At 49.0% G+C, this 14,306-nt stretch overlaps 1 protein-coding gene across 3 annotated transcripts; it reads left to right on the forward strand.

Moving 5' to 3' along the window:
- The first annotated feature begins 594 nt into the window (after window positions 1-594).
- Window positions 595-14,254, forward strand: KIAA1191 (KIAA1191 ortholog). 3 transcript variants are annotated; one of them, XM_036239747.1, is made up of 9 exons: window positions 595-786; window positions 1,990-2,102; window positions 2,361-2,446; window positions 5,414-5,592; window positions 8,312-8,438; window positions 10,463-10,587; window positions 12,370-12,476; window positions 12,624-12,766; window positions 12,873-14,254. In XM_036239747.1, the coding sequence occupies exons 3-9, from the start codon at window positions 2,419-2,421 to the stop codon at window positions 13,079-13,081; spliced, it is 918 nt and encodes a 305-aa protein (XP_036095640.1). In that variant the 5' UTR covers window positions 595-786; window positions 1,990-2,102; window positions 2,361-2,418; the 3' UTR covers window positions 13,082-14,254. The 3 variants fall into 3 exon arrangements, with proteins under 3 accessions (XP_036095640.1, XP_036095641.1, XP_036095642.1); XM_036239748.1 differs by having other exon boundaries at window positions 595-782; XM_036239749.1 differs by lacking the exons at window positions 2,361-2,446; window positions 5,414-5,592.
- The last annotated feature ends 52 nt before the right edge of the window (window positions 14,255-14,306 follow it).

The following is a 14,306-nucleotide window of genomic DNA, read 5'->3' on the forward strand; positions in this document are numbered from 1 at the left end:
TTAGACGAATAAGCTCCCCAATTAAAAAAAAAAAAAAAAATGCAATGCCCATTTAAAGGAGAAAATCCCATAAGATTATGACAGTTAAAAGTTTATAGTTAGTCTGTTATTGGTGAAAAATAGCAATTTTCTCACATGGCTATACCTGCCCTGGTGATGCCATAGCTTCAGTACCATAAAATTCAGGGACACAGTTGTTTTAGTCAGAATCAGTAACTTCCAGGAAAAGCTTCAGTTTTCTTTTATTTGAGGTTAAGAACCAAACAAGGTGATCCTGTCTTCTGGTTCATATAAAGGTGCAAAGTGCTGTTTCCTCCCCTTCTCACTGAGGTGTGATGTACACTCTGTCCTTCTGATGGAGGAAGGCAAGGTGTCAGCTTTGCATCCACAGGGGATAAAAAGATAATGGCAGATAGTATTTTAAAAGTTCCAAGTTAACGAAGTGACACTTTTAACACACACACATGCAAATCACACCGCAGTGCAATTGTGCTGTTTATATTGTGCTGATCGCGGACTACAACTCCCAGCACACCCTGAGCGACTTCCGAGCCAAGTCTCGCGTGACTTGAGCGCCTCGGGAGGCTTTATCACGGAGGCTGTGGGCCGCCGGCATCTTAAGCTCTCTGGTCGGTGCCCGAGGCCCTTAGGGTCGCGACTGACACAACCTGGCCCCCACCATGGCTTGGGTCCCGACCGCGCCACAACCTCCGGAGAGTCGTGGGTCGTCGGAGCCTGTTTAGTGCCGAGACTCGGGCTGCAGGCAGCTCCGCGGCGACGAAGTAGGTAAGCAGATGGGCCGGGCCCTCCTGGGGCGCCATCGTCCGCCCGTCCGGAGGGGCGCGCTCCCGGCCCCCCACACCGCCCTGGCCGGGTCCTCTCCCCTTTCTCCTTATCCGGGCCCCGCGGCCCCGGCGGGCCTTCTCTCTGGTGTCCCTGCAGCGCCGGCGCGGGCCTCGCCTCTGCTTCATCGGGCCCCCCAGCCCGGGCCCCCCACTCCGCGCCCTGCGCTCGGTGGCCAGGCCCCGGCCCGGGTCTCCTCGCTGCGTGGGAGAGGGGTCGAGCCAGACCCGGCCCTTCGGACCCTGGTGGCATAGCCCTGCCTCCTGCACAGGAGCTGCTTGCGCTCTGCGGGGAGGCCCGGGAAGTGGGAGGGGGTGTATCTGGGTCGGAAGGCTCCCCAGCCCCGCAGGGTGGCTGCACGTCGGTTTCGGCGATGCTCTTTAATGAAGAACGAGCCCGTTTGCCCTCCGAACTCCGTCAGGATACAGGGGCCCGGTAGCAAGTTGAAAAGCAAATGACTCCGCTTTCTGGGGCTTTGTTTGAACTCCCCTGTAAGGTGGGGATGAAACGACCTGTCTTGCAGATGAGCTTTTTGTCCGTGACCCTCGACCAATCACTTATCTCCAGATTTTTAGTTTCTTTCTCCTTAAATTGGGGATACATAACGCCTACTTCACAGGGTCCTTGCCAGGGTTAACACAAAGATAAGTGTATAAAACCCTTATAAATATTAGTCAGTGTTAGCCACAAAGAATGAATTTACCTGCGATGCTACCTTGCCCCTTGCGGTGGATCAAGTTTTTTGGACCCTGAGCCATAACTTATTTATAAAATGAAAAAACAGCCCTGGCCGGTTTGGCTCAGTGGTTGGAGCATCAGCCTGTGGTCCAGAGAGACCCGGGTTCGGTTCCCGCTAAGGGCATGTACCTCGGTTGCAGTTTGTCCCCGGCCCTGGTTGGTCGTGCGGGTGGCAGCCACTCGATGTGTCCCTTCACGTCGATGTTTCTCTCTCTCTCCCTCCCTCTCCCTCCCACTCTGTCTGAACAAAAAATGTCCTCGGGTGAGGATAAAAAAAAAAAAAGAATGAAAAGACAAGACAAAAAACCAGACTGCTAATCCCCCTTGCAGGGCTGGGGAGTCCATGAGTGTATAGGGGTTGTTTGGCAGTCTCTGACTGGTGTACCAATGCTGTTTGTTTGTTCTTAGAATCTCTGGAATGGACAGACTCCTCCCAAGCAACTTAGCTCATTTGCAGCAGCTGGACAATGTTCCTCACTGATATCTATCTGTCAGCGTAATCATCACATCATTTCACTCTGGTAAGGTGACCTTTTCACCAGGTATATTGTCTTTGTCATATAGGTGTTAAGACCAGCCACAGGTGTGGTGAGACCTTTGACATTATCTTTTTTTTTTTTTTCTCCCTTGGCATGTTTCTCACCCATTGTTGGCTCATTCATGTGTGTATCAACGTTGTAAGCAAACCATTAAACTCTTTGTGTGTCTGTCAAAAGAACAGCGTTGGAGCTATTCTTTTGTGTTCACTGTAAGCAAATGCTTTTTGTTATTTTTATTAGGTGGCAGGGACTCAGCTCTGAAATCTATATAGAAAAAGTACCTGGATCCAGTCTTTCAATGGCTTCAAGACAATCAGAAGTGCCTGGTAAACTTAATTCTTTTTGGTCAAGTCATGTTTTGCCCTTAATGTTGCTAGCCAGAAACCACTTTTTCTGAACCATATAGCTGTAGTTACTCTCCGACACCAGGAGAGTATTTAGATTTAATAGATTGGCATCGTTAAATATTATCTTAATAACAACCCAGCCAGGGTATGAACCCAAAATCTAACTGGAAAGAGAGTGGTCTTTTCACTGGAGTATGATAAATTTGTCACTTTCCTAAGGTATCAAGTAAGAATTCAGAACAGCTGGATAGTTCTTATAGTGTGTTCCAAAAAGATTAAACTCACCCCCTTTCTATGCGGGGGGCAGGTGAAATGGATGTCTGGGCAAAAAGGCAGCCAGCCTGATTTAAAGGCAGCAAATTGAACTTAGTTATCAAAATGCTCACAGCAGCCCTGGCCAGTTTGGCTCAGCGGTTAGAGCGTCGGCCTGTGGTCCGGAGAGACCCGGGTTTGGTTCCCGCTAAGGGCATGTACTTCGGTTGCAGTTTGTCCCCGGCCCTGGTTGGTCGTGCGGGTGACAGCCACTTGATGTGTCCCTTCACGTCGATGTTTCTCTCTCTCTCTCCCTTCCTCTCTCTCCCTCCCACTCTATAGGTACAAAAAATGGAAAAATATCCTCGGGTGAGGATAAAAAAAAAAAAAAAATGCTCACAGCAAATTAATGAATCCTGGGTCTCTATAAGACGATCATTTCTGGGTTATTGGAGGCATTGTTTTCATCTTGGACTGTTTTAGTGGGAAGGGCAGTGATTTTTTTAAATCCTCACCTGAGGATTTTTTTTTTTTTTTGGTACGTGCCCCTAGCACTAACTGAACTCGGGACCCTGGTCCGCAGGCCAACATTCCAACCACTGAGCCAAACCGGCCAGGGCGGATATTTTTTTATTTATCGTTAGATAGAATGGGGGGGGGGGGGAGAGAGAGAAAAAAAAAACATTGGTGTAAGAGAGACACATCAACTGTCTCCTGCACGACCCCTACCAGGGCCAGGGACTAACCACAACTGAGATATGTGCCGTTGACCAGAATCGAACCGGTGACTGTTGGTCCGTGGGCCAATGCTCTACTGCTGAGCCAAACCAGCCAGGGCAAGGGCAGTGATTTTTAATCAAATCGGAATCACTCAATTTTAGATAATCAGTAAAGTATAGATGATAGTACCTGTCTCTCAGGGCTGCTGTGAAGATTAAACATAAAATATGTGAAAATGTGAGTTCAAAATTAGTTATGAATATGCATTTAATGCCCAGAAAATTTTAGGGTCTCTATTTGTAGGAATATATTTCTTAGTAAATATTAGCTGACTTTATTATAATTTTTAGGAAGGCTATTGGGATGGCTGCTGGGAGGAGTTTTAAGATGTTTTTGAAATCGCTCCCAAATTAAGTGGAGTAAGAGGAATCTTTCCCATGTCTCCTGATGCAGATCCCTCTCTAGTCTCTAACTCCATTAGCTTGCGTTTTAGTTTGTCTTTCATTGCTCTTGTGATTCCCATGAACCCTGCTGACCGTCTCAGACCACAGGGTTGCACTCATTATGTTAATGCTTTGTAGTGTGGGGACATGGGCTGTTGCAAGTAGAGTGAGCACTGGCTTAAGTCTGTGATTCAGTCCCCACCCACAGTTGCTAGCTGGGTATCACTAAGATCCATGCCTCAGTTTCCTGAGCTGGGAAATGAGAATAAGGTAAGAGGGATGTAAGTGCCTGGCAAGGAAGGGTACTTGGTAATTATTATTTGCTTGTTTTAAGTAGGGTGATTCATATACCATCAAATTCACTCATTTAAAATGAGTAATTTAGTGGTTTTTAGTGTTCACAAGGTTGTGCTACCATGACCATCTCATTCCAGAACATCTTCACCCCAAAAAGAAAACCTCATACCCATTAGTAATTACTCCTCCTCCCCTCTACTCCCACCAGCCCTTGGCAACCACTAATTCTCTTTCTGTTTTTAGGGGTTTGTTAGTAATTATTATTGATGTTAATAGTAATAACAATGGTAGCTGCTTGGTCCCCTTGCTGTATAAAATGAAGTGTCTTTGCTGGTTTTGGACTTACTGCCACACAAGTTGATGTCTTGGAGACTGATTGTATAATTTTAGCAACAGGAAACTGTCACGCTGAAGGCAGGATGTGGACATTAGTTATGCTATGAAACAAACAAACAGAATGAACTTTGCTCCCTGGCCTGGCAGAGGGGAGAGTGCCCTTGAAGCGGAGTGCCCGTGTCCCAGTGGGACGGCCCCAGTCGGGCCGCAGATGGAGCGGCAGGGTCAGCCGGAGCAGTGTCCGAGCGTGGGTGTGGACGGTCTCTGTGCTGGCAGTTGGTGCTGCTGTGTAAACCGTGCAGAGCACTCGAGATGAGCGGTGCTGCTGAACAGCTTTTAACTATTTCTCATAATCGTGCTCTTGTTTTCTTTGGTGAGGTAGGGAAGGCAGAGGGTTTGCAGTCGAGCCCCAGCTGGCTGCTAGCTGGACGCACTTGGGCAAATCTCTTTGCCTCTAGGCCTTACTTTCCTTATCTGTAAAGTGGGAATAAGGACATCTTGCGTGACTTGAGAGCATTGGTATTGCTGTGGAGGCAGATTCTGTGGCCTAAAGAACACAAGTGTTGAAATACACAGGATTGGGTTTTGATTCTTCACTGTACTTTGAAGTTGTGTGACCTTGCTCAGGTCATTTAAATTGAATTTCCTATTTTTCTAAACCATATAAATGGAATAGAGCTGCTGAGTGGGTCAAGAGGAGAATCCACGTGTCAGGCATAAAGGCAGGGATTAGTACTACAGGTTACCTTTCCTTGAGTGGATTTGCTATTTCAGAGTAAACAACTATTCTTGCTGTGTCCCAGAGTGAGTTTTCAGAGCTTTCCTGCCTGCAGATGAGTTTAAAGCTGTTAGCATGTTCAGTTGCTCAACCTATCCTGACAGGTGTCTCTGTTCTTAGCTCTTGAGCCTAGTGGGCCTCTAGGCAAGATGTCCCTGCCCATCGGGATGTACCGCCGGGCATTCAGCTATGATGATGCCCTGGAGGACCCTACGCCCATGACTCCTCCTCCATCGGACATGGGCAGCATCCCCTGGAAGCCAGTGATTCCAGAGCGCAAGTATCAGCACCTCTCCAAGGTACCTGACCCTGCCAACTGTTTCTGGCAAGTCCAGCCTTTCATTCCCCTCCATTGGCTCCAGAAGCCTCAGTGGCTCACATAGTGGCTCCTGGCACACATAGAATCTGGCCGCCACCAATCCTCTATGTGTTTTCTATGCCTCAGCTGGAGTTGGTGGACCTTTTTTTCTTTTTAATTCAAGTTAGAACGGGCATGTTTTGTCCCAGCTGAGACTCTTCTGTCCACCCCATCCCATTTGCCACAGCATTAAAATGCAAGCTCCTCAGTCTGGCTCTGCATGACCCAGCCCTGTCTGCTGCTCCCCGCAGCGATCCAGACATGCCAGTTGCTTAAGAGTTCTTGCACTCAACAGGGTATTCGATGCCTCTACGTCTTTGCTTCTGCTGCTCCATTGCCTGGAATGTTTGCATCCCCATCCTGTTCTCCCATCCGCCTGCCTGACAAATGGTGTTCTTTTTTTTTTTTAATCCTCACTGGAGGATATTTTGCCATTTATGTTCAGACAGAGTGGAAGGGGGAGAGAGAGAGAGGGGAAGAAACATCGATGTGAGAGAGACACAGCGATTGGTTGCCTCCTGCACAACCCCAACCAGGGCTGGGGACCGAATTGCAACCGAGGTACGTGCCCTTGACTGGAATCAAACCTGCGACTGGTTGGTCGGTGGGCCGACACTCTAACCGCTGAGCCAAACCGGTCAGGGCAAGTAGTGTCCTTTTAAGCCTTCTCGAAGACATCTCTCCTGCAAGGACTTCCCTCCCAGTAAGACTGTCACCTCTTCCTTCGAGCTCTCCACTATGCCACAGGCCCCTGTCACAAGCCCTGTGTTACTTTATCACTTTTCATGAGCTCTGGAGGGCAGGAGCCGCGCCAGTTTTGTGCTCCACCTGCAAGGTCAAGCAGAGGACCTGGCATGAAGCAGATTCCAAAAAAATGTTCATTGAATGACTGGGGAGGAAATTGTCTCCCTCTTGAACACATGCTATACTTCTTTTTTGTCATGGCCTTCTCCTGCCGCAGATGCCTTTCCTGCTGTAAGAGATGCCTTCCTCCTCCTCAGGTCCCGCACACCCATCCCATCGCCACCCGCTCTCGCAACCCTCCCGTGCGGTTTGGCTTCCGAGGCTCTGGCGTGCTCGTTGCAGACGTGTTACTGGAACCTGTGCTTCCTGCCTGTAGGGACTGTCTCCGTCACCTCTGGCTCTTGGTGCTGTTGCCTGAATAAACTGGGCCTACCAAGTTCAGATGAGGCCATTTAATCTACAAACGCAGGTTCACTGAACTCTGAACCGCGTAACAGCTCAGGGCCTGACAGGAAGTACACAGTGAGCAATTACTGTAACAGAGCTGGGTATGGATTCCGTAATAGTCCACGTATTAGCAATGACTTTGGGCACAGGGCCTCACGCCTGAGCGACAGTGTCTCCGTCTGAGACACGGGAATACTTTCACCATGGACGTGTTGTGTGGATTAAAGAGGACTTGACACGCATTAGGTGTGTAGCGGTCACTGTGACTCCTAGCTCCCAGCCTAACTTTGACTTGGTAGAGCTGTATTTGATTCTCCCTTTCTAATGGGTCCTCCCCACCCCCTTACCTTCACGCGCTCAGAGCTCCTTTCTGCAAAAGTGATCCCTATAGCTCGGGGGGAATTCCCCGGGTCCGTTATCTACGGAAATCTGACCCACTTAGTTGTTAGGTGAACCGGTCTTGCCTGTGCGAAGAGGACTGGCAGTGCTGGGAGAGGGCCCTGGCGGCCTGCCATCCAAAGCAGCGGACCCCGGGCACTAGAGCAGACAGTGAGCCAGGCCTCTGCCAGTGCTCCAGGGCGGCACACCCTTCCTTTGTGAAGGCTGCTGCTTGCTTGCCAAGGCAGAGAACGGGCTTCCCATTTGCTGTTGTGCCCCAGCTGGGACAGCTGCTCTTACAGGGGAGCTCAGCTGGACGTGTCGCATGCATTGTTTCATCTGTCCTGGCTGTCCAGCGTCTTCCAAGTGAGGGAGCAGAGGGTCAAGTTCCCCAGAGGGTCCAGCTGAGAAGTGTGAACCCCATGCTGTAACGTAGCCTTTCACACTTCTCCCCTCCTTTCTGACTCTTCTCAACTCCTCTGGAGAAGCAGAGAACAAAGAATAAACCCAGTTCTCTCCTCCCTGCTAGTCCTGAGCATGTGTCAGGTGTTTGAGAGCTCTTGGCTCTCATGTTGAAGATTAGGAGTGACATAGAGTTTATTTTAAAAGCCCATTCCTTGAACCTTGGGAATTTGTTAGAAACAAGTTCCTGAGCCCCACCCAGGCCTACTGAATCAGCTGTGGGGTGGGGCCCAGCACTCTGTTTGACAAGCCCTTCGGGGGGTCCTGATGCTCTGAAGTCTGAGAACACGGAGCGAGCACAGTGATGAGTTAAGCACAAGCCAGTGCAGTGTCTGTGCGGGGTCAGTGTGTAGTAGTAGGTCCCAGCTTAGTCTACTGGACAGACACGGGCTGGGAATCAGGAGACCTCAGCTTCACATTCTGGCTTTCACACTTTTATAAATGTCTTTTGTCTGTTGTCACTATGGATGGTACATATCTAATCGGATGAAAACGACAACCCCCCCCCCCTTCGAAGTTTTCCTTATGTATCAGATTCAAGGTGTTTAGTAACCTCTTCCACAAAAGAGTAGGGTTAGGTGTGTGATCCCCCTGCTCTGCTCAAGTGCCTCCTTACCTCTCTTGAACAGGTGGAGGAAGGAGAGGCCAGTGTTTCCTCCCCTGCCATGACCCTGTCATCAGCCATTGACAGTATGGACAAGGTCCCCGTGGTGAAGGCTAAAGCCACCCGTGTCATCATGAGTTCTCTGATCACAAGTAAGCACTCTGTACCCTCAGAATAGAGTGGAACAGGGACAGGAAGAGTGGGTTCTGCAGGTACGCTGGCCTTAGCCTGGCCTGGCCATGCCCGGCAGGTGCCTGCTGGGCTGCCAGCCTCCACTGAAGCTCCATTTAGGTGCAGATATGCCAAACATGAGGCATCCCAGTTGACTTAGGTGTGTTCTGGCTGTCTGCTGATGCGGTCTTTCTTGCCCACATCCATTAGTGTGGCTGGGGCAAGTTACTTAATCACGAGACTGTTTCCTCCTAAATGAAATGGGGAGTCTGGCAGGCAGGTGGAGGGAGGGCGAGGCGGCCCAGTGTCTGGTGGCTGGGAGCTGCTGCTGGGGAAGGCGGCACTCGACATTCCCCCACCTGTCTGTATTTCTCCCCCACCCCGCCCCTTCCTGGATCTTGAAGCAAGTTTGTTGCCTCCGCTTCTTTATTCTTAAGGAAGGGTGATTTGTGGTCCTAATAAGACTGGAAACAGGGAGCTTGCTTTTTTTTTTAAAAAAAACCTTGGTTCTACAGTGGGAAGTTAACAATTAATTGTTAGATACAGCTCTGCTGTCAGCAGCAACCTCTGCCAAGGACAGAGCACATGGAGGTTCTCCTTGTTGGCACAGTTGTGAAGTCGGAAGTCCTTGTTTATCTGCTCTGGGAAGGCATAGGTTTATCTGGGCAGTTACTGGAGAGCTCACCCAAGAACCAAAAGTCCAAACTCTTCTTGGCCTTCCTCTCATTCACATGCAAACATGCCGTTTGAATTGCAACCACTACTTGTATTTTGCAAGCTTGAGAATGTCCTGGCAGTGTTAGAAGACTCGGTCCTGTTCTCCCAGCACAAATGACTTCTGTACTGAAGACACTTCCCCAGCAGTACAGAGCGTCCTGCCACCCCCGAGTGTTGCTGTCACTCAGATACTCACTTGGCTTATTCACTTCCACTTACATGCATATTTTTACATAATTGCAGATATGGTAGTCATACCTCAGTTAATACTGCCATGGACTTCTTTGTATGTTGGCATAGTTTTACATTGTTAACAAATAGCTGCATTTAAAATCCCGGTATTGGTGTGCTGTAATGTATTAAATCTATTCCCACCTTTAACCTTTTTAGGTAACTAGCTGGTGAGACAGGAAAACATCTTTATACACATAGTTTTTTTCTTGTGCCTGTTTCTGATAGAAATAAACTAGTTCTTTCGAAGGGGAATGACTGAGTCATGAAGGACACCTGGGCTCTAGACTTTTGGTCCACACTGCCACATTCCTGCACGCATAGCTGTATTAGGTAGTGTGTATACAGAGGAAGCAAAAAAGTCAGCTGTCAATCATCCCACAGTAAAACTGACCTTATTTATTTACTTACTTACTTTAGAGAAATTTTATGAGTTTATTTGAGCCAAACTGATGACATACGCCGGGAAGCAAGATCTCAAATACTCTTACAGCTGACTTATTGATTAGAGTATTAGTAGGTCAGACTGACTTAACACTGAGTTGTCTGTCCGCTGGGCTAGGCACCGGGAGAGGCACTCTGACCCACGAGAAACACTGACTCGCTAGACCTTGGCTACTTCAAGACATGTTCTCTGTGGTTTGAATCTAATTGTTACCTTGGTGTCATCTATCCAAAATGTAGCCTGTTTGTCTTTGGTGAAGGTTTTTGTGTGGGTCGTGAGGATGGTGAGTCTCTTAGGAAATGTATTTGGAGAACTTGCACTGTTTCTGTATGTCAGCTGGCTTCTGCATGTTGCATTTCTAAACACAAAGAGAATGCCGCAGTGTGCAAATAAGAGGAAGGTAAGGAGTTTCCATGGAGGTTGTCTGGTCTTCATTTGGCTGTGAGGGAACCTTCCTGTGAGGTTCGGAATCACTGCTGGTCTGGGGAAACTCTCCTCAGGCGGGCAGTGTGTCCTCTCGTTTCTGGGGAGAACAGTGAATGTCTGCGCTGTCCTCCCCCAGTTTGTGATGGGAGAGGGGATGGGCATGACTGTCATCTCCTCTGTTCCCAGAGCAGACGCAGGAGAGCATTCAGCGTTTTGAGCAACAGGCAGGGCTGAGAGATGCTGGCTACACACCTCACAAGGGCCTCACCACCGAGGAGACCAAGTACCTTCGAGTGGCAGAAGCGCTCCACGTAAGCTTGTTCCTCAGGAACCTTGACAAAAACGACACCCTCGTCGCTCCTAGCTTGAGATGTGGCTGTCGGTTAGAAGTGACCAGCTCAGCTGGGTGTGGTGGGGTGTTGTGGGGAGTGATGGAAAGAGAAGAGGGCGAGGAATGTAGAACTACGATAGTCCCACCTGTGGTGGCAGGTGGTCGTAAGGTTGGGAGCTCTTATCCCTGCGGGGTCTGCTCACGCGTCTAAAAAGGGGCTGTCCGGCAGGAGGGTGAAAGGAGCCTCTGCTCGTGCGTGTGGTGTGGGTGAGCACGTCACTTCCTGCACCGGAGGGACCGATGCTGAGGGGAGAGGAGGGTTGGGCAGCCTCAGCAGACGTGACACCGTAGCTGGAAGAATGTCATGCTCTGTGTTTAATTTTTTTAAAATTTAGAGCAAATGTAAAATTGAAATGTTTTTGCTCTTTATTTCTAAAATTGGAATGAATGAAGACTAATTTTTGGTGAAGTTAATGATCAGATAGTTGTATGAATAAAATAATTTCAGGTGACTTCAGTTCAGGTACCACTTCGTACTTAACAGTGCTTTATGATTTCTGGGGCCCTCGCATTCACGTCATCGTTGTGTTACCCCTTCGAGGTGGAAGCCGTTCTCCGTGTAATATAAAGGCAGAGACTGAGGTCCAAGCTCGTGTGTTTAGCCAGTCACAGCACCTAAACTCACGTCTCCTGATGCCCCATTTCTTGCTGGTTCTCCTCCATATTCCAAAGTTGTCTGACAACCCGACTCCTGAAGGGGCTCAGAGGAGAGTCGTGATACACAGGATGTGGAGAAAGAGTGATGTGCACCTACTAGCCTGGGGCGGGTGGCAAGACCTAGTGGACCGTGGCATTTCGTAATGAGCATCCCAGATGATGTTGCACACCAAGTGTAAAAACACTGCTGTTGGGGACCGGTATTGGGTTGGTGGCCAGTTGAAGCTGACAAAACAGTTGCTTCCGGAGAGGTGCACTGTCGGCCTGTGACACAGCTTTCCAGCATCGGTGTCAGTGTTGAGCAATTCACCGTGTAATGGGAGGACTGACTTGGGCCATTATCAGCGTCTTGGCCACAGGAGTAGAACATGAGGCTGGCTGAAATGCCAGCTTACGTAAGCTGACATGTGGGTGTTTGAGGAAATTGTCAGGGTCATTTGTTTGGATGTGGGTTGGGCTCAGCTTTGGCAAACCGGACATGGAGCATAGAGGCAGGCAGGGAGCCTCAATCTGGAAGAACTGGGAAGTAGATTTATTTCTTCCCCAGCAGCTGCTAGTCTGTATGTTAGAGGTATGTTTGCAGTGCGGAGGGAACCCAGGACGACTGGTTATGGGAGGGAAAAGGGACAGGGTGGGGCAGGCTCCACAGCGAAGAGGCAGCTGGAGGAGTTGCATGTCGTGGCTTCGGAGCCTGGTGGTGGCGGGTTGTCCACAGCAGCAGAGGCAGCGAGGACGATTCAGGGCCATGCTGAGAAGGCCAGAGGCCTGCAGCTGGAGGTCTGGCTCTTGCACTTACTGGCTGGGCGAGGGGGGAATCCAAAGCTCCGGTGTGGTAGTAGGACAGAAATGTTTAAGATGTGTTGTAGAATTAGTACATTTTTCGAAAAGATGGAGTTCTATCTAGTATGGCAAAATCAAAGGAATATCTGTTCTATAATCCAAAATTATTCTACCTGTTAATGTTTTCCTTCTGCCTGAAGTTGGTGTGGACCAGGTTGTTTATACCAAACTTAGCTGAAGTCTCTCCTCTTACCCATCTGAACAGAAATTAAAACTACAGAGCGGAGAGATAACGAGGGAGGAGAAGCAGCCGGCCTCTGCCCAGTCCACCCCCAGCAGCACCCCCCACTCTTCCCCTAAGCAGAAGCCTCGGTGAGCCCTTTCTGTGACCCTTCCGAGCGGCAGTATATGTATGAAATTGGGACTTAAGCCTGTGGTTTCTGAGCGAGAAGGGGGAGTTGACAGTTCCTAGGTATTTCACACGAGACACTTCTAGATGTTTTATTCTTTCTCTGCCAGAGGCTGGTTCTCTTCTGGCTCTTCCACAGCCTTGCCTGGCCCAAATCTTAGCACCATGGATTCTGGAAGCGGAGATAAAGATAGAAATGCAGCAGATAAATGGAGCCTCTTTGGACCAAGATCCCTCCAGAAGTCTGATTCAGGTAAGGCAGTTCCCTCAAAAGAGAAAGCCGTGTGGCAGGCATTTTGCCAGGTGTATTGGGAGTTGCCTGCTGGTTCTGAAATCATTTGCTGTGGTTTACTTCTTAGGAGGCTTTGCCACCCAACCCTACAGAGGAGCCCAGAAGCCTTCCCCAATGGAACTGATCCGCATGCAGGCCACCCGGATGGCAGAAGATCCCGCAACCTTCAAGCCGCCCAACATGGACATCCCAGTGATGGAAGGGAAGAAACAACTGCCACGGACCCATAATCTCAAACCCCGTGACTTGAATGTGCTCACACCCACCGGCTTCTAGGCCTTTCTCTTCCAATGACTCTGGATAAGAGGGTGTCTTGCACCCACTTCCCAATTACCCTGGCTCTGACATAGGAAAGGTTTGGGGTTTTTGTTTTTTTTAAACCTCTTAAACTGAGGCTAGAACTAGAGACATAATTGGTTTTTGAGAAATATTAGTGCAAAGCTTGTCCTTGTGTGGAAGAAGCCATTGTGTATTGCTTTAATTTAAAGTTAGACTAAATAATCTCAGCAGTGATATATGGGGGCCTCATCACCTGTTTTTACATCTTTAGCCTAGACAGGAACTCGATCATTGCTTGCGAGGTAGGTAACGTTTGTGTTGTTCCCAAACCAAGGCTTCGTGATTCCTTTACCACGGTCAGCGTGAGATGGACAAGTTGTGGCCTAGAGGTGCTCACTGACTGGTCTCTGGCCCTCCTGACTGCTGGTGCTGTGTGTGCTCCAGCCTTGTCAGTGAGGGGACCGGCGCTCTGAGATCTGGGCTCGAAGAAAAGCCAGACTGGCAGGGCCCCTCTTCCTGCGTGGAGACCGGAGCCCTCACTGTGGCTCTCAGGCAGAGCCAGTTCTTACTGCGGTGCCTCGGGCATTCTGCTGGGCAGTGTCTCATGTCAACACACACAAGTCTCTCCTCCCCTTTGCTGCACTGTAAAGTGAGATTAAGTTAATTCTATTCTAATTCGGTAGAAAAGTTTCTAAGGGAGAAAATTCAGCCTACTGCTTTGGTATAGATAAACGGATGTTAAGCTTTTTAAAAATAAAGATGGTGGCAACTATCTGTAGATTCTAGTCCAGACATTCATGGGAAACAGGTGTCACCAGGGCCTGAAACTTTTTCTAAGAGCCACGTGGAAGGATGAACAATTTTCTATATGCAATCATTTCCCCCCAAATGAGCCTCATACCTGCACACACACAGCTTACCGAGGAAAGGAACCGGGGAAAGCACCTGTCCCTTTCTCACTGTAGATGTGTCGGGTCATTGTCCTGAACACTGTCTCAAATCCCTGCTGTCCTTGCTTTGGAAGGATCGTCTGCATAGCAAGCTGGTCTGACCTTTCCATAGAGAGGCCCTAGAGTCTCAAGTGATGAGAACAATTAATTTATTTGTGTCTTGTTAATGCTCGTATCTCTTACTTGTTTTGACAATAAAAATCCCTACTACTTTCTCAAATGTGGATAGGTGTTTTCTTTGTCCTATTAAGCCTTAGCCTGCTTATTCATAG

This window comes from Molossus molossus, unplaced genomic scaffold, assembly GCF_014108415.1.
Source record: "Molossus molossus isolate mMolMol1 unplaced genomic scaffold, mMolMol1.p scaffold_m16_p_4, whole genome shotgun sequence".
Lineage (NCBI taxonomy): Eukaryota > Metazoa > Chordata > Mammalia > Chiroptera > Molossidae > Molossus > Molossus molossus.

Bases quoted from the DNA above. Each gene is read 5' to 3' on its own strand.
- KIAA1191 (XM_036239747.1), top strand. From the start codon at position 2,419: ATGGCTTCAAGACAATCAGAAGTGCCTG. The intron at 10,588-12,369 runs GTAAGCTTGTTC...CCATCTGAACAG, and splicing joins GAGTGGCAGAAGCGCTCCAC to AAATTAAAACTACAGAGCGG. The intron at 12,477-12,623 runs GTGAGCCCTTTC...TTTCTCTGCCAG, and splicing joins TCCCCTAAGCAGAAGCCTCG to AGGCTGGTTCTCTTCTGGCT.